Source organism: Sorex fumeus, unplaced genomic scaffold (assembly GCF_029834395.1).
Source record: "Sorex fumeus unplaced genomic scaffold, SorFum_2.1 ptg000005l, whole genome shotgun sequence".
NCBI classification, from domain to species: Eukaryota; Metazoa; Chordata; class Mammalia; order Eulipotyphla; family Soricidae; genus Sorex; species Sorex fumeus.
This window is the reverse complement of record NW_026606062.1, coordinates 3887283-3910958: the sequence shown is the minus strand read 5'-3', so window position 1 is coordinate 3910958 and position 23676 is coordinate 3887283. Positions and strand designations below refer to the sequence as shown.

The window sequence follows — 23676 nt, the reverse complement described above, 5'->3', positions numbered from 1 at the left end:
TGGTTTTCCAAGCACTGCTGAGGGTCACTCCTGAGCACAGGGCCAGGATTAGCCTCTGAGCACTGAAAGTGACCCTTAATTTTAAAACCTCCTGGAGATAATATTGCTTGATAATCATAGTTATCTACTTTCTCAGCATATTGCCCCAGCTTTATCTCCATGTTTAAGTTCCACTTTAATAAGCCGAATGTTAGTTATATTAGAACACTCATGAACACATATTGAATACCTGCTTTGAAGCAAACCATAAGGTGGAAGATTACACTACCAAACATAGTTTTCGGGACATATAAAAGTTGTCAAGGACCTTTAATTCAGAGAAATGCTTCTTCAAAGAATCATGAAATAATGTAGGTATTGCAGACTATTATTTGTACCTTAATACTAAATGTGATATTGATAGAATGAGTACAATAAAATAATTATATGACCCAGTATAATATAAATATAGATCAATACAATACAAATCATCTATCAGAACTTGAGGAGCACTGAACTGTCCTCCTGTTGTTCATCAATTTGCTCGAGCAAACCCAGTAACGTCTCCATTGTGAGACTTGTTGTTACTGTATTTGGCATATGGAATATGTCACGGGTAGCTTGCCAGGCTTTGCCGTGCGGGCGAGATACTCTCAGTAGCTTGCCAGCTATCCGAGAGGGGTGGAGGAATTGAACTTGGGTCGGCGAGGGCAGCCACATGCAAGGCAAACGCCCTACCGCTGTGCTATCACTCTAGCCCAGAACTTGAGGAAGGTTCTAATATTTTCTTAAAGCACCACTAGAAACCCAAATACTTTTCCTTTACAGGATCAAAATTTTTCAAAATAGAAGAAAAAGTTTAACAGCAATGTTAGCTGACAGTTTTAATTCTGACATCTCTGAGATTAATTAAATGTGTTTCATGGACTCTGTTTTAGAAGAACTAATCAAATGAGTTTCCTCTTTAATTATTTCACCTGAATGCTTCTTTTTTTACACTAATGCTTTTTTTTTTTTAAAAAAAAGTCTGAGGTTAAGTATATTTCTATCCTGAGATTTGCAATGGGGGATGAGAGGTGGCACACTTTTCCCAGGGAGCCTGCTGGTTTGTTCCCATCTAAGGTCTAGTAAGAATCCTGATAATCACTTTCTTGTGTCTATTCCTAGCCAATGTGCTCCTTTGAATGTGCTCTTTTAGTGGAGAGAAGCATTGAGAAGGACCTTCTATATGCCATCTCCTCCTCTCTTAGGCCTACCCTCACCCCAACTGCCTACAGTGACGATAGGAGAAGAGTAACATTTGTGTCACTAACATAGAGATCACAGACTTTGTGCTCACATCTAAGGGCAGTGCAGGGAAACGGTACCTTTCATGCCTGGAAATCCATGAAACCCAGGATAACCTCTGAGTCCTGGCAATCCCTGGGGACCTGGAACACCCTATATGTCAAATAAAAAGAAGCAGAACAACAGATAAATTTATTTTTTGTTATTTAAAATGTTTATTTATTTATTTTATTGATTGAAATTCTGTGGTTTACAATATTGACAATAATGATTTCTCCTGGGCATAATTTCAACACCATACCCATCACCAATATGCCCACCTCCCTCTCCTCAAGTGCTCCAACGTCCTTCCCTCTCAACATTTCCCCCTCCTCCACCAAGTCAGTTGTGAAGATCAGTTCTCCCATTGAGTTGTCTTTGGACCTTTGAACAATGGATACATGCAAAACATCACAGTATTCACTGAGCTTTTATAAAGTCAAATAAGAAATAATATTTTGGGACAGGATAAATTGAAGTTAATAAGCATTTTTATTTTCAATATATTTTTTTCTTTGTCATCTAGAACTCTTCTTTCAACGTATCAATAAAGTAAAAACTTCCTTTAAGCCCAAGACCACACTCAGTCGTGCTCAGGAGTCATTTCTGCCTGTGCAGTGGACAGTGTGTTGCCAGAGATGGAACCCGGGCCTCCAGAATGCAAATCATGCGTTCCAGCCCATTGAATGATCTCTCCAACACCCAAACATTCTTTATGATATACTGGTATATTGTATGAGTAATGGAGACAATAGAATACTTTGTGCCCTAAAAGATATAGACTACTCTTTAGACTTTTGACTGCCACAATAAAAAATTATAATTTATATTTTAATTTCTTTTTTTTTTTTTTGCTTTGTGGGTCACACCTGGTTGATGCTCAAGGGTTACTCCTGGCTCGGCACTCAGGAATTATTCCTGGTGGTGCTCAGGGGACCATATGGGATGCCAAAGATTGGTTGGCCTTGAGGAAAGCTAAATGCCCTACCCTCTGTACTATTGCTCTGACCCCTGTAGTTTTATTTCTCGCAAAGACAATGAAAATTCTGTGCAGGGTCAGCACCCGCTATTAGTTTAAGTAAGATGGCAGAATTATAAATTGCTCCTACTCAATAAGTCTTCAGGGATAGAACATTGAAGAAATTTTGACATGCAGTTTTGGCAAAAATGCAGTATTTTACCAGTTAGAAATTTCCCCTCCTCACTTAGGCTCACACTAATTGATCAAGAAAGATTATATGGAGAAGAAAATGATGAGGACAGGAAGCAAGAATTTCAAAAAGAACTATGTGTCAGAATGAATACTATCCCTAATTTATAGCTTGAAAGCAGTTGGAGACAGAGCACCATTGGTTGAGAACAGTAATCATAAATTCATGAAAATGTGAGAGAAAAGAAGGAAGGAAGGAAGGAAGGAAGGAAGGAAGGAAGGAAGGAAGGAAGGAAGGGAAAGAAAAAATAGAGAAGAAAATGGGTGTTCCATTTTTTGAAGGATAACATCAATGAAGGAATAATTCTTGGGTAAGGCAGTATAAGTTAGAAAAGGGAGGAGGTGAGAAAGAACTATCAGATCAAGGGCTTCTGAGATACAGCTTGTTTTCTAGAATGTAGCACTGTTCTGTAGCACTGTTACCCCGTTGTTCATTGATTTTCTCGAGCAGGCCCAGTAACATCTCCATTGTGAGACTTGTTATTACTGTGTTTGGCATATCGAATACATCATGGGTAGCTTGCTAGGCTTTACAGTGTGGGCGAAATACTCTCGGTAGCTTGCCAGGCTCTCTGAGAGGGGCAGAGAAATCAAACCAGGGTTGGCTGGGTTGGCCGTGTGCAAGGCAAACACCCTATCCACTGTGTTTTCTAGAACAATAATTTAAAAAAGCTAACCAAGGAGAAAGGCCTTCTCCCAGATCAGTATTGGTAAGTTTCAAAGAAACATTAAGAATATGAGAGAAACCCCAAACTGGAAAAGGTAAGATATTTCATTTTTCCATAAAAATGTATAAAAAGGACCTTAGTGATAGAACAGTGAGAAAGGTACTTGCCTTGCATGCAGTTAGCCAAGGTTTAATCCCTGGGGTCCTGTATGGTTCAAGTGAGACCTGATTATCCCTTTGGTTTTGCATTTAAGGGACCGGGGATGTGACTTAAGTGGTAGAGCACAGGTCTTGTAAAAAGCCAAGGTCCCGAGTTCTCTCCTTGGCCCCTTGATCACACCAGGTGTGATCCCTGAGCACAGAGCCAGGAGTAAACCCTGAACACTGATGTATGGGTCAAAAAAAAGTGCAAAGAGATGGGTGCTAGTTGGGAGGATCTTCCCAGGATGGGAGATGCATGCTGAAAGTAGACTATAGATGGAATATGATTGCCATTCAATGCCTCTTTTGCAAACCACAGCACCCAAAAGGAGAGAGAGAACAGAAGGGAATGCCCTGCCACAGAGGCAGGGTGGGATGGGGGGCGGGGGGGGAAGGGATACTGAGATCATTGGCGGTGGAGAATAGGTACTGGTGGGGGGATGGGTACTCGATCATTGAATAACTGAAACCCAAGCACAAAAATTTATAAGTCTACAACTGTACCTGATGGTGTTTCACTAATAAAAAATTTTTAAAAAGCATTAAAAATACTTTATTTAAAGAAAATTTACTTAGAGAAATATGAGGAGAGATAGATATATGTTCAAAAGAAAACACAGACTTCTCCAGAGTGGAAAAAATCAGGGTATTTTTCAGTTGACCTTGACCAGAAAGTTATTCTATGGTGGTAAATAGATATTCAATTTTTCTTTGCTTTTTGAGTTACCCATATTTAGCTAAAAAGGCATCATCATCAAACATTACGCCTTAGAACTCTAAATTGACTTGTAATACTTCTAGTTTGCCCTGTATCATTGTTTCTTTTCTCTATCTCTTTTTTTTTTAATCTTATTTTTAGGTGTTTTAGTCTCTTCTCTTACATTCTCAGGGAATTTTAAGTCACGCCCTTTCTAAAATTGATTTTTCTCAGCTTATAGTACTGTAAGATTTCTGGAATATAACTTAATACTTATGTGTCTATATAAAATTAACCATATCTACTGCTATTTTGGACTATCAATAGATGCCTTTTGGAAAAGGGATTTGGTTTTGTACAAACATATCAGAATAGATAAGACAAAAATACTGATATGACTAGTTGACTACCCTAATTGAAGAAATTAAAAATACTATTAAATGAAAAAAAAAAGAGATGGGTGCTAGAAAGCAAACACCAAGAGAACTTAAGAGAACCTTCATGGTCACTAGCAGTATCCCTGCCTGGATGGCTCATTACCCATCACTGATCAAAGCAGAGAACACCTGTAACATCACTGAGTGCCTGTTTGGTCTCCAAGAATTGTATAGGAACTGGCTTTTCAAATGTGCTGGTAAGGGAGAAACAGGGAAGGTGGTCCAAGTGCTGAGTAAAAGACTATGAAGTTTGAAACCTTAGTAGGTTGAGAGAAAGAGCTTAAATGAACAAGCTAATATCTCAAAAAGCTAAATGCAGGGGCTGGAGCAATAGTACAGTAGGTAGGGTGTTTGCCTTGCATGCGGCTGACCCGGGTTCGATTCCCAGCATCCCTTATGGTCCCTCAAGCACCACCAGGACTAATTCCCAAGTGGAAAGCCAGGAGTAACCCCTGAGTATCGCTGGGTACGACCCAAAAAGCAAAAAAAAAAAAGTTGGAAGAAAAATAAGCTTAAATGCAAAAATTGACTACTTAAGGGAAGGGAGACTTGTCCAAGTGGTAGATAGAGAACATGCCTTGAAGAAGCCACATCGGGTTTCGGTTTTGGGCATCACATGGCCCCCTGATCACTACCACAAATGTTCCTGTGTCCTTCAAGTGAATTGTGGCCTCCATGAAATTTCTAGACTCTGCACCTGCCCTGGGTGAACTGCACAGGAACAGCACAAATTTTTCTGCTGTCCCTGGGTGCACCTGATCCTTGCAAATGATTTAGAAGAATGTATAAAGTGAAAATAATTTTGAATGCTTACCGGATAACCGTGCGGCCCCATGTCTCCTACAGATCCACGTGGACCCCTTGGACCAGGCTGGCCCATACTCCCCTTGTCTCCTTTTATGCCTTTGACATGGCTCCCTGGAGGTCCTGGGGGACCCGGCTCACCTGAATTCACAAAGAGCCTGTCAGGTCTCCCAGACAGGGAGGATTCTGCCAGACAGCCACCAAACCCGTGTCTTAGGGTTGCCCCCCAGAAAACCCCCCCCCACCTTGTAGAGCATGACGGGGCAGTAAGCATGGAGGGAGGAAAGTAGGCTGTGTGGGCAGGTACTGGGTCTCCCCAGTTTATTCAATCTGGGTCTTGCCCTGAAACCTGCCATATCTAGTTGCTCAGTAAATCCTGGGGAATGGAATTTTCTCTCATCTTGACACATTCATCTTGACTCTTTTTTGACTAGCCTTTCTGCCTCGAGGCTATCCTCAGCTTTACTATACTTGGTGTGAGAACAGGGATAAGGAAGGATGGAGAATTCCAGAGGGAAGAAAGAAGCATGGTGTGTGGTGTGTGTGTGTGTGTGTGTGTGTGTGTGTGTGTGTGTGTGTGTGTGTAGGAGGACATTCCAAAACGCAAACCCTCTTGCGATCTTTGATCTTAGTAATTTTTATTTTGTCATCATGACTTTTTTTATCGGCTTTTTTTTGGGGGGGGTCAAACCCAGCAACCCACAGGGGTTACTCCTGGCTCATGCACTTAGGAATTACTCCTGGCGGTGCTTGGGGAACTGTATGGGATGCTGGGAATCGAACCCAGGTCGGCTGCATGCAAGGCAAATGCCCTACCTGCTGTGCTATCGCTCCAGCCCATTAGTCATCATGATTTATGTTACTGTTCATAAGAGAGTTTCAGGCTGATAATGTTTCAGCTGCCACGCACCCCCGGTGTTAGCATCCCTCCACCAACGTCTCTTTTGCCTTATTTCAACGTTCATTCTCTACCTGGATTTCCTCTGGAGCCTTTGGGACCTCGGTTTCCTTTGAGGCCCGGCAGGATCATGCCTGGAAAACCTGGGGGTCCTGGAGGTCCTGGCATGCCAAGGGGTCCTGGAGGTCCGACATCTCCCACTGCCCCTTTCCTGCCGGGGAGACCTGGAGAGCCTGGGGTTCCCCTATTTCCTTTGGCTCCTGCAAAAAAGATTGGATACAGTTCCTAAATGTCCCTGTTCTGGAGTTCTAGCAAATGGTTACAAATGGTTATCTTGAATAAAAAATATAGGTGCTTTGCTGAAAGGTGTAAAGATTTACTTTTTTTTTAAGTTAGAGAAATAAAGGTCCACAAGGGATGGAAACTTGTTTTTGCCTCCAACTGTCCTTTTTTTTTTTTTTTTTTTTGCTTTTTGGGTCAAACCTGGCAATGTTCAGGAGTTACTCCTGGCTCTGCATTCAGGAATTACTCTTGGCAGTGCTTGGGAGACCGTATGAGATGCTGAGTATCGAAGCTGGGTCAGCCACATACAAGGCAAACACCCTACCCGCTGTACTATCGCTCCAGCCCTCCAACTCTCCATTTGATCTTCTCAAGCTCACTTCACTATTACACTTTCAGTTTTATTGAAAAAAATGAAGGTACAATCTGACTTAATTCTCCAAAGATCAAATAAGGTCCTAAGCAGATAGAAAAAGCAGAGTAAGATCCGAAGTGCTATGTAAATGAAAGCTACAATTGCATGATTATAAACGTGAATTACAATGGCATTATTAAAATCACTAAACATGCTATAAAGAATTACAAGTTAAACTTCATGTGCCTGTGAATTTTTGCCCATCTGTATCCAGAGAAGGGCACAATGAGGCTATAACACTTAATTTGGCTACTTATTTCCCTAAATAAACCCTGGAAGGAATAAAAGCTTGGATTGGCACTAGAAGACCCCAAATAGTTTCTCATCCATCACTGAGAAACTTCAAAAGATTATGCTTTGATATTCACAAATAGAAAATGTGTGGATAGAAAATAATCTCTTCTTCCTCTTCCATCTCTGTTCTTCTAGAAGGAGTAAATGCATGAAAATAGATCCTAGGATGAAGGAGGAAGATGAGGATGAGACTGGTGTCCCAGGGGAAGTCCACGGGAAGTTATTATTTGAGGTGATAAAAAAGGTAAAGGCCCTCCCGTTGATCGTCGATTTGCTCGAGCGGGCCCAGTAACGTCTCCATTGGAGTCTTTGTTGTTACTGTGTCTGGCATATCGAATACTCTCGGTAGCTTGCCGGGCTCTCCGAGAGGGGCAGAGGAATCGAACTCGGGTCGGCCATGTTGGCCGCTTGTAAGGCGAACGCCCTACCCGCTGTGCTATCGCTCCAGCCCATGCCAGACACAGTAACAACAAAGTCTCCAATGGAGACGTTACTGGGCCCGCTCGAGCAAATTTGAGGTGATGATGCAAATAAAATTCAGGAGTATCTGACATTCTGCCCTTTGTTGCTTGTCTTCTGTACTTTTAAAAAATTTCTTCACTTTATTCATTTAAAAGAAGACTAAGTGATTTCATCTCACTTCAAACCCTAAACTGCTGCATTTGTTTAATGGCATCTTGCAATGGCCCGAGGTAATAGGAGTTGCAGTAGATTATATATTTCATGTCTGTTAAGATGTTTCCTTCTTTAAAAACATGGCTTTTAAAAAGATGTATTTGGGAGACATAAAACTAATTAAAAAGATTCATACCTTCCAAGTTTCAATGAACTCCTCTCCATATTTAGTTATCCTAGAGGGATTGAGGCGCATAATCATTTACTTACATCATTAGACTAATTATTTTTGAGGCTTTTTAACTTAATGTATGATCATGTTATATCAGTTTTAGTTCTAATTAAATGTTAACGTGTTCGCATTTCGAATGGTTAAATGGTGAGTTTAGCTTAGGAAAATGAACAGGAACATAATTCTAGAACTAGAGAGTAGACAAGGGGTTGGGGTGGGGGGAAAGCCCTATGTTCAGGGAAAAGCAAAAGAGGTCTAGGAGATGAAGGGACACTCAAGTGAGATGACTATCACCTCCTCTTGGTTTTCTTTTAAGAGTGGGGCTTCTCGTTCCTGGGCAGTTCCTGCCTTTGCGTTTCTTCCTAACATTAGGCAACTGCTGTTGGTTCTCATGAACCTCCATAGTCTGAGACCTTCAATGGGTACAAGTCTCTTTGCTAATAAAACAGTCCTGTCCACAGGACCCAAAGCAGAAAAGGACCAATAGAAAGGTTCCAACAGTCAAATAATGCCTCTAATAAACAGGTGTCTATAATAAATAGAAAAAGTTCAAGAGAGGTGCTTATTTTGCAAAATACTGGCATGAAAAATCTAGACGGGCAGTCTGATCATCAAAACACTTGTAACACCTTGGATGACAAGCAAAAAAAACTGCCATGCATTACTGAGTAGCTCTAATTAAATAGTGGGTGATCCACAAGCTGGCTCTGGGGTTTGAATCTGACATATGAAGATAACAGGATGCAGAAGGTTTGTAATTAATGCCACGTCTCAAAAAAAAAAAAAAACAGGGGGCAGATGCTCATAAAGAAGCATTCAATTCACCTCCATCCTTTAAGAATATGATGCATACAAACCATGCTAACAACATCTTAAAGCCAAGACAAAACGCTTTTATTTCTGAAGACTTTCTTATGAGAAAAATTTGATCACAGTTTTCTTCTTTGTTCACTGTGCTCTGATCTTAATCAAGCATTTTTACGTTAATACCAAGAATATAAACAGCCTTTATTAACAGTGGGACTACTCCTAACATTTAATTAAGTGCATTTTATATGCCAGATGTGTTCTTTCCATTAGAGTCTCTCCTTGAAAATCTCTATTCCCAGGCTCATGGAGGTGCAGAGACTCACCTGGCAGGCCAGGGTGTCCTGGTGGGCCCGGAATTGTTCCCAGTAAACCTGAAATAAAAAGATCATTTTGGCATATCAGTATTTTACATTTTAATTTCATTTTGTACGCATACATGACTGATCCTCCTGGTCAGTTTCACTTTTTCAGCAGAAGAAAGTTTAATCATGGCAGACCTCGATCTTGTTAAAGATCCCAGTCTGAAATAAACAAACAAACAAACAAACAAATAAAAGATCCCAGTCTGGCTGGAGAAGACTTACTTGAACAGTAATGGATTACAAGGTCACTCATTATGTTGAGTGGAACAAGAAGTGTGGATCTAAGGTCACGAGCAAGTGGTACCTGATTCGCCCTTTTCTCCGGCTGGACCAGGAATTCCATCAAATCCTTGGTCACCTCTCATACCCACTTGTCCAGGATGTCCTGGGAATCCTGGAGGACCTGAAATTAAAAAAAAAACAACATTCAAGACTAGAAATTTATTCCTCTCAGTAGACTACTGTGAGAATTGGGGATGCAGGATCCTGTTAAAGAAGTTCATTTCTCTGAACTAGAATTCACTAAGTTCACAATAAAAAAGTGAACAGGTTCATATTATCACACGAGTGATTTTGGAACTTTAAGGAAAGCAGATCTTTGAATTAGAGAGAGGTAAAACCTAGCCTCACTTTTTTGTTTGTTTGTGTGTGGGGGGTCACACCTGGTGATGCTCAGAACTTACTTCTGACTACACTCAAGAATCACTCCCGGTGATGCTTGGGAAATCATATAAGATATTGGGAATTGAACCCAGGTCGACTGCCTGCAAGGCAAGTGCTTTACCCACTTTACTCACTCTGGCCCCTAGCCTTACTTTTTTTTTAAATTTAATTGTTATTAGTGAAACACCATGAGGTACAGTTGTAGACTTACAAACTTTCGTTCTTGGGTTTCAATTATACAATGATCGAGTACCCATCCCTCCACCAGTGCCCATTCTCCACCACCAATGATTCCAGTAACCCTTCCACCCTCTTCCCCGCCCCGCCTCTGTGGCAGGGCATTCCTTTTTGCTCTCTCTTTCCTTTAAGGTGTTGTGGTTTGCAATAGAGGTATTGAGTGGCCATCGCGTTCAGTCTATAGTCTACTCTCAGCACGCATCCCCATCCAGAGCAGTTCCTCTGAACACCCTTTACTTGGTGTTCCCTTCTCTATCTGAACTGCCTTTGCCTCACTTTTTTTTTAAAGGAATTTTTTCTTTGGAAATGAAATAACTGGAATCTCCTTTCTGAGCCATAGGTATGGCTCATAGATAGAGATACGTAGTTAACCCTGTCCCACCCCCAGAGAAGGAATTAAGGGGAAAGTTGGAACCTGGAAGGCCTTTGATTCCTGGAAAGCCGGGGAAGCCTTTGATTCCTTCATTCCCCACATCACCTTTAGGACCTGGCATTCCTGCAAAGAGAGAGTGGAAGAGAAGAATATCAAAGGAGAAATGATTCTTACAAAGACCAGGACAGTTGGCTCTTGGGCCAACAGAGAAGCTGTTGGCCCCCAGAGCTCCTCTAACTGCTTTCAGAAGTGTGTGTAACCTCAGTCTCATGTGCAATTGAGACTTAATTGAGAGTAGTCTACCAAACCTTTCTGACTTTGAAAAGATTATTTAAATATATTCTTTTTTTCATAGTTTTATTTATTTATTTATTTATTTTTCTTCTATATTAATTTACTGAATCACTGTGGGAAAAGTTACTAAGCTTTCAGTTTTAAGTCTCAGTCATACAATGATCAAACACCTCTCCCTTCACCAGTACTCATTTTTCACCACCAAGGGCCCCAATATACCCCCCTCCCACCCTTCCCAATGCCTGTGAGGCAGATGATTTCCACTTAATTCTTCTCTACATTGATTACATTCATTATTTCAACAAAAGATGCACCATTATTGTTTAGAACTTCCCCCACAATAATCAGAATTGCTGAAAAGGCATTGTGAAATACTTTGTTTTCTATAGCTGGTTATAAGAATCATATAATGTCATGTGGCCGCGATTTTGGATTTCTGCAAAAATCCAGATAATTACGAGATTGGTTTCTGTGCATCTGGTGTTGTGGCCGTGCCAGAAAGCCACTCGTGGGGGGCAACTCGTGACCTCGGTAGGGCATGAAGGATGAGCCGGTACCGCACCCCATCCCATGAGACTGCAGTTGCCCCGTCACCGCCAGCTCATACCTGGCTTTCCTATAAGTTCTGAGGTGGCAGCCACCTTGCTGCCAGGGGTGGGGGGAATGGGGGTAGGGGGGAAGGGGGAAAGGCGGAAGGGAGTAACACCCTTTCCCTCCCGGGGAGGCATGGCACCGTAGTTTAATGCATGGTCCATTCACTTTTCTGCCGCAAGCTGCTGGGCTCTGGATTAAGTCCTTTTGCCTCTGGACCCATGGCCGTGTATGCAGTCCAGGTGCATTTCTGCCAAAAGTCGTTGGGTTTTGAGATTTGTTTCTGATTCTCTGGGATCATGGCCATTAATCACCTTGATCAGGAGCCAGAGAGGTCATTTGTAGGTGGCGACTCGGGGTCTCGCTGGGATGGGGAGGAAAGGGCCGGTTCCACCCCCATCTGGTGAGTGTCTTGTCACTGCAGGCCCAAACTTTTCTGTACAGTGGCCTCTGGAGGATGACGGTCACCAGGCCACCAAAGGGAATAGGCCAAGGCATGAAACCTATTCCCACCTGGAGTGGCCCAGTCCCAGTAACCTACTGCAGAAACAGGACACATTTCTGCCAAAAGTCTTTGGGTTCGAAGTTTGTTTCTGAGTCTCTGGGATCATGGCCATTAAGCAGTTCGATTAGAAACCAGAGAGGTCATGCCTCCAATTATATAGCTGAGCCGGAGGTGGTTTGTGGGTGGTTTGTCTCCCACATACCTAACTTTTGGCTGTTTACTTTCTTGGTAAACTTTGCCTCAAGTTTTTGGGGTCTGGCCAAAGGCACAGCAGCAATTTTGGGCTATTTGAAAGTCTGACGGTGCCATCAAGCTGCTGATGCACTCGTCTCACAGGTATAGACTGACCTGCTGGAGGCACCATACCCACTAAATATATTCTTTAGGTACAAACTGGAAGTTGCTACCTAGCAGTGGCTTAGACACGTGTGTGTGTGTGTGTGTGTGTGTGTGTGCGCGCGCACACACACACACGCATTGGTGTTAAGGTATGAAGGGAGGGAAGATTCCCAAACATTACTCAGAGGTTCTGGGGTGCCTCTGACAGTTCTTAATCAGCTAGGCTGGACCATGCAACTCAAGATCTGAAGCTGTGGCTCTGCTCTGGCCCTGTAGGGCTCAGGACCTTCGGGCCATGCCAGCAACGCTTGGGATTCCCAGGGTTGAACTGTCAATGCTCAGGGAACTGTGTGGGGCCAGGGATTGAACCTTGCTTGGCATGTGACAGAACCCCTGTACTAACTTGGCCTTTAACCATTGCCTTTTTCTAAAACAAAAGCAAAAACTTTAAATGCAAATCATCAACAAGCAAGCAGGAAAGCCAATGGTCAAACTGGAAACCTGCCAAAGGAAAATGATTCAGACAACAGTGTTTTGAAGGGCTGGAGCAATCGTACAGCGGGTAAGACTCTTTCCTTGCATGTGATTGATCCAGGTTTGATCCCTGGCATCTTATATAGTCCCCCAAGATGCAAAAGTAACTGAGCACAGATGCAAAAGTAATCATTGAGCGTCACTGGGTGTTAAAGCAAAGAAGACTCAGAGTTTTGAATTGGATTGTGTAGTCCCATATTTATACATTGTATTCCCGAGTCCCAGGACCTCTGGATGCCACTGTTTGGAGAGAGACTCTTGAATGAAAGGTGGCCCCTTCGTCAAAGAAGAAAAGACAAAGTCCAACCCTGAAATCTGGTAGTTCTTCTGTTCCTGAAGAGTCAAAGTTGATATAGAGTCCCCAGATGGCTGTGTCCTTACTGGAAGGGATGAGGACAGACATACAGACAGACACACACACACACAGACAGAGTAGACACAGCAGGCAGGTGGCCATCTAGCCACCACAGAGAGACTCTCAGCAGACACCAACCCCAATACCTGGATTTCACACTTGTGGCCTGCAGAACTTTGAAAAAAAAATTATGATGTTTCAGCCAGGCAGTCCATGGAACTTGCTATGTAAGTTCTAGAAAATGAACACAAATATCCGAAGATCTGGGAATCAACCAACAAATTGTGACTTTGGGCTAATTCGTTCACAGAAACAAAGAGTTTCAGAAATGTTTCTCTTCACTGGAGCAAGTGTTTAGATTTTAGTCCAACGAACTGGCTCATCAGTAAAATGATGGCTCTTTCTGATTCATTACAAACCTTAGGGTTTGTAGAAAACCAAGTCCGAGTAAGGCAATTGTATAGAGCACAAAAGCAGAACTGCTTTCTATTCACTGAGCCTAACTTGGCAGGTGAGGACCACGTCTCTCACGCCTCCCACTCTCAGAGCTGTAAAGCTGAGACTCACCTGGGGGGCCGGGGTGTCCAGGACTTCCAGGGATGCCATCAGGGCCAGCAGGCCCCCGATGTCCAGGCGCACCGGGGGACCCCTTTTCTCCTTTCTTTCCCATATCACCTGGCAAGCCGGGATCTCCCTTAAATTCAGTCAAACACCTTTAAAATTCTCATACAAGCAGGATATGTGGTCAGAGTTAAATATCGACTAGATTTACTTGCTTATCTATTTACTTAATTTCTTCAGCATTCAGATCTATTCTGCCAGCACTTTGGTCCATGCTAGGAACAGAATGGCTGCATCATTTGAGGGAAAAGGAAAACATGACTATCTTGAAAAAAAATCTTTCAAAACAATTTTTAAGACAGCAACAGCAGAACATTGAAGTGACCACAGAGTTCTTGTTAGCAGGTCACCTTTGCGACCACACTGCTTTTATGCCCATAAATTTGACTCTCGCCAGAAAGAGAGTGGTTTTCAGTCTTTATGGAGCTTTAGAGACCAGTGGGAGACAGATTATTAATAGTCTATGTTACTTATTAATAATTAATATAATTATTAATCATTGCACCAATTGTAACTTCAGATCGTGATGATTAACTCAGGGGTAGAAAAGAAAGAAGCCAAATGGACATGCATCTTACATGTATTATATATGTGGATAAATGCATGCCACTCATATGTAAGGCAATATAATGATATCATAATGTTATAATATTGATTATATTTCTATTTCAGCTTTATGATAAGACAAACACCTGGATTTTGTGACAAAGCCTGGATTTTATGGTGATTTAAAAATCTTCATATTAGCTAATTAAAAAGATTCAGCCCTGCTACCACTGCAATTTTTCAGCATGCAAAATTCAGATAGTTCTGTGGTCAATTTATATTTTTAAAAATGCCTTCTTGTGGTCACCTATGAAAATCCTACATTTAAATGAAACTATTAATCAGTGTGATAGGAATTAAAGTCAAATAGGCTTCATCACTGGGAAAATGTCTCAGGAGAGTCTCTCTCTGATTTAGACCCAGTCTAAAAATTAAGGGTAAAGGAAATTTGTATTCCATGTGATTAGACTTTATGTCAATATGACTTCTAAAACTTGTCTTTCTAGTTGTTTGAGCAATTATTGCTGAAAATATGCTTGGTAGAATTCCTGAAAGGAGCTCATTTATTAGCTCCAAAATCATAAGCAAGAAAATGCACACAAATATCTCAAGATCTGGGAAAAGTTCCATACTTTTGGGTTATATATACATGAAATTTCATCTTATGAGAAAATTAAGGCTCTATCTCAAACATTGTATATTCAATTTCAAGATGATAGTGACTCTCTTAGTTTCCTAGGGGTTCATGAAACCTCATACTCAAACCATTGCTCATGGGAATTTCTTTTTAGATATTCTTTAGTGACTCTTGGTGGAACGGCTCTCCACAGAGAGGTTGAAAGGAAACATACCTAAACTGACAATAGCTCTACTAAAATAATTGGTTACTGGTTGGTACAATACAGTAGCTCGAACACTGATGTCCAACTTCTAGCTGACTAATAAACCCTGAGAACATAGTCATGAAAAAAAGTTTTTTCTATGTGATTGCATGAAAATAGATTTTTCTATATGGTGAAATAAAAATATTTAAAGTTGAAATACAATTAGAAAAATAAATGCATTAGCATAGAGTTATGGTTTCTTTTTAATGATATCCTAAACTTAGTTTATTTTCCATCTTTTATTGTGTTTCATACGACAAATACTTCGGATCACCAGGGTTGGAAATTAACTTGTATAAGACCAGCCATGAGAAACACTGAATCACTATCCGCTTCATACCACAGGCACACACACACACACACACACACACACACACTATCCTATCAGAGAATGTTTCCTGCGATTACTGCCTCCTTCTGGCAACACCCTGAAGTTTCAGGAGTAGCACTGTAGCACTGTAGCACTGTTCTCCTGTTGTTCATTGATTTGCTTGAGCGGGCTCAGTAATGTCTCCATTATGAGACTTGTTGTTACTGGGTTTGGCATATGGAATACGTCACGGGTAGCTTGCCAGGCTATGCCGTGTGGGCAAAATACTCTCGGTAGCTTGCCGGGCTCTCCGAGAGGGGCAGAAGAATCGAACCCGGCTTGGCCGGCCAGTGGCTTACAAGGCAAACACCCTACTGCTGTGCTATCACTCCAGCCCAACAAGAAGTTCTTCATGGTGTTGAAACTGGGGAAAATAAACTCAAAAGCTGGAAGTTGAAATAAAAAAAAAATACAATTTTTTAAAGTGTGAATAGCTGCCAGAGATATAGGAATACTTTCCATGTTCTCTGCCTACGTTGAATGGGACTGCTTGATGTTTAAAGAGACTCTCTACCACCCAAGGGCTATTTACCTGCGGTCCCTGTACTCCTGGCCATATGCATTCTGAATAACCAGGTTCCCCCTTATCTCCTTGGAGACCAGGAATCCCTGGGAGGCCTGGCGTTCCAGGTGGACCTGGGGGGCCCAAATCCCCCCTCTTTCCTTTCAGACCTGAAATGAGAAAAATCAGGTAAAACAGGCAGACTTGGAATCTTGAACTGTTCTACATCTGACCTTTACAGTTTTCCTTTCTCTTTTTCCTTTTTTCGGGTGTTTGTCCACACCTACCAGTGTTCTGGGATTGCTCCCAACTCTGTGCTTGGCCTCTCTCCTGGAGGTGTTTGGTGGGGACCATCATTGGTGTCAGGGACTCAACCGGGTTCAGCCTTGTGCAAGGCAAGCACCTAAATATCTATATTGTATCTACGGCACCGCAAACCACATTTTTCCAAGATTCTTTTTTTTTTTTCAGAATCACTACTATGTCACATCATCTTAATATATTATTGTAATTATTATTTGGTTTGGGGGCTAAACCTGGAAATGCACAGGGATACTTCTGACTCTGCCTTTAGGAATTATTCCTGGTGGTTTAGGGCACCATATTGGATGCTAGGGATCGAACTCAGGTCAGCCACGAACATGGCAACTACCCTACCAAATACTATCTCTCCAGCCCCTAAATTCATTTTTTTAATACAGCCTAAATAGTCTGTTCTAACTTGCATTCTGGTTGCACATAGAGCACTGATTTAAAAGTAAACATATGGCTGTTCTTTTCAAACTTTTTACCGGGTGGGAAAACAGAACAATAAACTACAGAGATAATCTGGAATTGAGACCCAACATGACTTGTAGGCTTATAACAGGATCATATTTCTCACCTGGAACTCCCATGAACCCCATGCTTCCTGGAATTCCATAAGGTCCTGGTTTCCCAGGACCCCCAAATCTGCCTGGATCTCCTCTGGGACCTTGAGAACAAATAAAAAGTCACAAGCTTTGAATAGCTCCTAAACATAGTAGGTGTGAAATAAATAGTTGTTACTGGCACAAAATAAATAAATCCAGACCATTCAGATTAGTTGGTGGACATACTTGTTTAGCTGCCTTATTTTTGACCAGTGTGAGTGAGCAAGAGAGAAGGGACTCCTGCAATTAGAGAGTAATGGGCTACCAAATGCAATTCTGAAATTTTACTGACACATAATTAGCCACTGATATATTCAAAACAAAAAAGAATGAGTTTCATTCATAAAAAAATTACTTTTTTGCAAAGAGAGTTTTGCATGTGTTGATTTATGGCATTTTCAAGTTGACATCTCAAGTTCTAGGAACAGATAAAAATGTTTTTCTTACTAAAAATAAAGGTAAAGGTAAAGGTCCTCTCGTTGATCGTCGATTTGCTCGAGCGGGCCCAGTAACGTCTCCATTGGAGACTTTGTTGTTACTGTGTTTGGCATATCGAATACTCTCAGTAGCTTGCCAGGCTCTCCGAGAGGGGCGGAGGAATCGAACTCGGGTCGGCCATGTTGGCCGCTTGTAAGGCAAACGCCCTACCTCTGTGCTATTTAGCACAGGGGCTGGAGCGATAGCACAGCGGGTAGGGTGTTCGCCTTACAATGTTCGCCTTACAAGCGGCCAACATGGCCGACCCGAGTTCGATTCCTCTGCCCCTCTCGGAGAGCCCGGCAAGCTACCGAGAGTATTCGATATGCCAGACACAGTAACAACAAAGTCTCCAATGGAGACGTTACTGGGCCCGCTCGAGCAAATCGACGATCAACGGGAGGGCCTTACTTTACTTTACTTACTAAAAATATCTTTAGACATTAAGAGTTAATTCTATTAAGTACTGACTTTTGAGTATTATCTTTTCTATATTCTGTGTGACAAAATGATAAATACACATAACTACTTCTGTTCTATACTAAAATACAATGCCTATCTTGAAAAACAATTTGCAAACTTAGTACCTTGTTCAGAAAAAGAGAATCCAATTAGAAAACTTCTAAAGCACTATTAGCTTTTCTTCTGTGATATGCAACAAACTTTAATTCTAATAAGTTATGGTTTAGAATACATCTTTGCATTTTCGACAAAAATGTCTAATTCAAAATGGGACTTTATGTGGGTTACTTGTTTGTTTAATACCAGCTAAAACCCCTTAATTTTGGCTTGAATTTTGGTAAGCAAATGCTATTGGAGCAGGATTCATATTTAAGCCGGTTAAGTCTAGAGGTAAACATTTATTCCATTTAGGATAAAGGAAAGTCAAAACCTGATATTTCTCTTAGAGGATCAGTTCTACCTGGTGTTCCTGGAGGTCCCGTTGGCCCTTGGATGCCTGGGAAACCGGGCAAGCCAGGTAGACCTCTGACTCCCTTCTCACCGGGCATTCCCGCCAATCCTAAAGCCAAAAAACACATTAAAGAAACTGGTTAGACTCTCAGTCACAGTCACTCCATCCATGTTCTGTTCTTGTGATACAGTGGAATATACCTGTTAAAATCATGGGCATATGGGCTAATTTGCATATTTTAAAATTAAATTTTTTAAATTTTAATGAGATGAGCCACATGCAGTGATGTGGAGAGATTCTGGGTCTCTCCCTGGGATACTCAGCCAGTGGTGTGGACCTGATGGGTTTGGTTTGAGGACCCAGCAGTGCTCAGAGGACACAAGAGTCACATCTAGTGGTGCTGGGGGATTGGAGGATTGGTGGCAGGTGGAGAAGGCATTGCTGCTAGAGATCAACTTGTGTGAAGAATGTGATCTTCCAGCCCCTGAACTTACATCTTTTTCATGAAGTATATATATTTATATTTATATATTATATATATATATATATATATATATTTTTTGGTGGTTCTGGAAGATCAAATGTCGACTCCACACAAAGCAAGGTGGGTTCCCAACCACTGATCCCTACTCTTAGATGCCCTCATGAAAAATAAGACAGAAAACAGAAAATAAAACCAACGATTCTGGGTACCACATTCAGAGATTCTAATTGAATTGGCCTGGGTTTAATGTCTGGGCATTAGAGCTTAATTTTTTTTCTAATGGAGGAGCCATGATTTACAATAAGGTAAAGGTAAAGGCCCTCCCGTTGATCGTCGATTTGCTCGAGCGGGCCCAGTAACGTCTCCATTGGAGACTTTGTTGTTACTGTGTCTGGCATATCGAATACTCTCGGTAGCTTGCCGGGCTCTCCGAGAGGGGCGGAGGAATCGAACTCGGGTCGGCCATGTCGGCCGCGTGTAAGGCGAACGCCCTACCCGCTGTGCTATCGCTCCAGCCCGATTTACAATATTGTTAATAAAAGTCTCAGGTAAACAATATTCCAGCCCCACATCTCCAGCATCAGTGTCTCTCTGCCAAGGTCCCTCCAATCTCCTGATGCAACCAATTTTATAAACTTTAAAGAATTGAATTCATATACCCACTGCCTACCACACTTAAGGGACCATGTGGTACAGGGAATCAAACCAGGGTTGGCTACACGCAAGGAGAGCACCTTAGCCCTTGAATTCTCTCTCCAGTCCTGAATGCAGTTCTTGAAACGAGGATACTCATAGGTCTCCCATAGGACCAATCTAGTTGACTGAAAAACGTGCTTTGATCATGTGATTTTTGGCTCAAAAATATTCATTGAATTTTTCACGGTTACCTTATGAATAAGTAACAAACTCCTTCCATGATTATTTGAAATATAGTGTTATCTCCCTGTGGTCTGACTTTGTATCTGTTCACAAGCAGATTCACTGTCCTCTAACATTTTCGTTACTCACATATGAATAGACTGAGCATTGAATTAATAGACAGATCTCATACTTGGTGGTAGAAACAGGAATAAATGATTTCCCCAGTTTTAGCAATTAATTGGGTACAGCAAAGTCAGCAGTTACTATCCAGTGTGATAAGTTCTGAAGTAGACAACCATCTACAGGGAGGGATTTCAGTAAGAGGGAATGTTTTTAGCATAGTTTAGCATAGTTGGGGAGGGGGGTCGGAAGTGGGGAGGAGGAGCTAATTCCGTGGTGAAAGCATGACAAAGGCTGAGATTTCCAGGTGGGAAACAGAATATGCAATGGAATGGTGAGTGGCAGGGGTAGAGACCTTCCACTTATAATAATTTATCACAGTTAAAATGAACACGTTTATTGAATTAATTTACTTAAGGTTTGGGGGTCACACTTGACACTGCTCAGGGCTTACTCCTGGTTTTAAACTCAGGTATCACACCTAGCAGGCTCGGACCAAATGGGGTGTTGGGGATTGAACCCGGGCAGGACACAGGCAAGGCAAGTTCACGACCCTCTATAACAGGGCACTGCAGCCCCCCAAATGACATATTTAGTGTGTTGATTTCCTTAGGTGTTTTAGAGGTTGCTGAATTATGTCTGAGGGCCGAATATGGTTTGGCGGTATATAGTTTGAGAGCTATAAAGAGTTTTCTCATGTTTAAAGGATTATACACAGGCAGACACCAAAGAAAGAGATGCAGCAGTACCTATATGGTCTGCAAAGCCCTTTATGTTTATTACCTAGCCCTGAACATTATGATACCCTTCATAAAAGAGACAAAATCCCTCCCTCTATTAAACCATAAATTTCCTCTCCATCTCTGTGTTTTTCATCCTCATGCCTTCAGGATGTAAGATAGGCTTCATCTGTAGGTGCTGAACATAAGTTTAAATAAATGCCACCTAGCTGGAGGAAGAGACCAAGGGTAAAAGACTTACATGCCAATCTAAGAAGTTTGATATCTTAAGCAAAGGGAGGCTTAAGTCTTTTAAGAGGCTTCTAGATCAAGCATAGATTTTGCGATTTAAATATGATTCAGTTTGACTAGCACCTTAGGACAGTAGAGATAAGGGCCAGGAGGAATGCGCCACAGTTTGGAAGCTGTCTTCATGAGCTAGAGGAAAAGGCAGTTGGGATGGAGAAGGGACCACAAAGTAAATGATGATTGGAGGGATTTGGTAGGGATGGGAGATATGTGCTGAAAGTAGACTGAGGACCAAACATGATGGCCTCTCTGTATCTATATTCCTAACCATGATCTACAAAAGTATATATAGAGAGAGTAGAAGGAAGGCATTATGTACTCATTATGGTAGAGTCAATTTTGCTATATATAGGCACAAATATCTACCTACTTACCTACCTATCTACATAGGATACTGTGCAGTGCCAGGGATTGAACATGGGTCATGCAAAGGATTATTATTACTATCTCTCCAACTCTGCAATTCCTATTTTTCTCAAAACGTTTCAATGCTATCTAATTCATCTAACATAATCCAGTGAAGGAGAGTGTCCAGTGAACTAGTTTTTTGGACTGAAAAATATGTCAATACTTGATTTTACATATTGGCTTTCTGCAAACATTTTATTTTGTCCAATAATTTCCTAAAGTTACTTAGGTTTAAATTTAGTCAAAGAAATACCAAGACAGGCTTCATCAGAATTTGACTTTGTGTGGAGTTCATGCCCAATTCAATCAGCCTAATCAGTGGCTGAATAAATAGCAGTACTCCTACATAAAACAAAACAAAACATCATTATCTTAAGGTGAAAACATTAAAACCGATGTGACAAATGATACATAAAAAAATAAATAATTTGAAGCAAAAAAATAAAGAACTTGATTTTGTATTGATTTACTCATCATGAAAACTATCACAGAAAGTGTTCAAGTAGCTGGAAATAATTGGGGTTGGAATTTTAGCCTAATGAGTCCATGGGAAGTGTAGCTAACAACTAACAAGCATTTGTAAAGCATTAATTTCTCATTAAAATACATGTTTTCTTTTAATAACAGTTCTCCAAAGGATTCTGAACATGAAAAGATTTTTTAAGATATGATAAAAAAAATTCATCTCGGGGGTTGATGAATTAGAGGGGAATTTGGGGTGGAGATTTCAACGGTAGCCAGGGAAGTTTTTGGGTAAAATTTTCTACGGACTTAATTTTTAGCATATTTGGCCTGAAGTGTTTCTTGTTTGCTTGTTTTATTTTATTTATTTATTTTTTTTTACTGAGACTCAAAATTTAGAAATCAATTGGTGACAATTTAAATACAGGAGATAAAAATTGATAATTTGAAAGTAGACTATGGAGCGAACATGATTGCCACTCAACGCCTCTTTTGCATATCACAACACCCAAAAGGAGAGAGAAAACAAAAAGAAATGCCCTGCCACAGAGGCAGGGTGGGATGGGGGGATGGGGGTGGGAGGGATACTGGGATCCATGGTGGTGGAAAATGGGCTCTGGTGGAGGGATGAGTATTTGATCATTGTATAATCGAAACCCAAGCACAAAAATTTGTAAGTCTACAACTGTAGCTCATGGTGTTTCACTAATAAAAATATTTAAAAAATTGATAATTTACTTAGAAATGCAAAGTTAATATAATTGTACAAGGCACACGAAAACCCAGTTCTGGTCCAAGCTCAGGTCACCAATTGGACCATGGACATCTAATCAAACTGGGCTCACTGTCCTCCTCTGACAGGAGAAGGGTTGGATCATTCCTTAGCCTCTGAAGCAGCTCTGAAGTTCTGGATCTATTAAGGAATCTTGTACCTTTGAGTCCCGGCTCCCCTGTCTCCCCTGCTATATGGCATATCTGAGGTAGCCCAGTGGTGCCTTTGTCCCCTTCATCCCCGCTCTCTCCTGGGGGTCCTCGTTCGCCCTTTGCACCTGGAATTCCAAGGCTTCCTAAAAAAACAGGAGTAACAACATCAGCTTCCAAATTATTAAAGTAGCCCATAAGCATCCCCAAATGAACAGTGCTTTCAAAGACCAAAAAAGACAGAAAAACAACCAAAGAAGAAAGAAAAAAGTCGAAGAAAACAAATGTATTAGTGAACCTGTATCGCAAACCATAATACCCAAAAGGGAAGGGGGGGAAGAAGAGAGAAATGTCTGACATAGAGGCAGGTGGGTGGGGGGGGGAGAGAAGGGGAGAGAAACTGAGAACATTGATGGTGGGAAATGTACAGTGGGGAAGGATGGCTGTTGGGACATTGTATGACAGATACCTAATCACTAACAACTTTGTAACTGTGTATCTCAGGATGAGTTAATAAAACAAAAACCTTTTAGAAAAAAAGAACAAACGAGAGCACACAGCCACAGAGAAGAAAGGCCGCGGGGGGTGGGGGGGAGGCTCCACAGCTCCTGGAGAATGCTCCAGGTCCCAAAGAGAGCCAAGATCACCGGGAAGTCCCAGTTGGGGTAGGTGCCGCATCCCACCTCCTCCAGATGGAACCCCAGTGACCATGAGCCTCTACAAGCATAGCTCGGTTATGCAGGAACCAGGACTTTTACTCCAAACCGCGCAGCCACTAATGTGGCCGCATGACATCTCCTTATATATAAAGTGATCAATGGAAAGTAAATTATCCTACGTTTCTCCCTGAAAATCAGGCTTAACTCTTTTACAAACCACAACACCTAATAGGAAAGAGAAAACAAAAGGGAATGCCCTGCCACAGAGGCAGGGTGGGATGGGGGAAATGGGGGGTGGGAGGGTTACTGGGATCCTTGGTGGTGGGAAATGGTTACTGGTGGAGGGATGGGTATTTAAAATAAATAAATTAATTTAAAAAAATAAATGC

At 41.5% G+C, this 23676-nt stretch overlaps 1 protein-coding gene across 1 annotated transcript in view; it reads right to left on the bottom strand.

The window, feature by feature from the left end:
• Positions 1-23676, bottom strand: part of COL4A3 (collagen type IV alpha 3 chain) — a 182169-nt gene that overhangs the window by 14582 nt on the left and 143911 nt on the right. The window contains exons 34-44 of the mRNA XM_056121379.1: positions 22640-22774; positions 18354-18452; positions 16927-17016; positions 16074-16213; positions 13688-13814; positions 10545-10625; positions 9534-9632; positions 9191-9238; positions 6294-6479; positions 5332-5462; positions 1347-1419 (exon numbers count right to left, since the gene is read on the bottom strand). Coding sequence (XP_055977354.1) covers positions 1347-1419; positions 5332-5462; positions 6294-6479; positions 9191-9238; positions 9534-9632; positions 10545-10625; positions 13688-13814; positions 16074-16213; positions 16927-17016; positions 18354-18452; positions 22640-22774 — 1209 coding nt within the window. The remainder of the gene's footprint in view (positions 1-1346; positions 1420-5331; positions 5463-6293; positions 6480-9190; positions 9239-9533; positions 9633-10544; positions 10626-13687; positions 13815-16073; positions 16214-16926; positions 17017-18353; positions 18453-22639; positions 22775-23676) is intronic.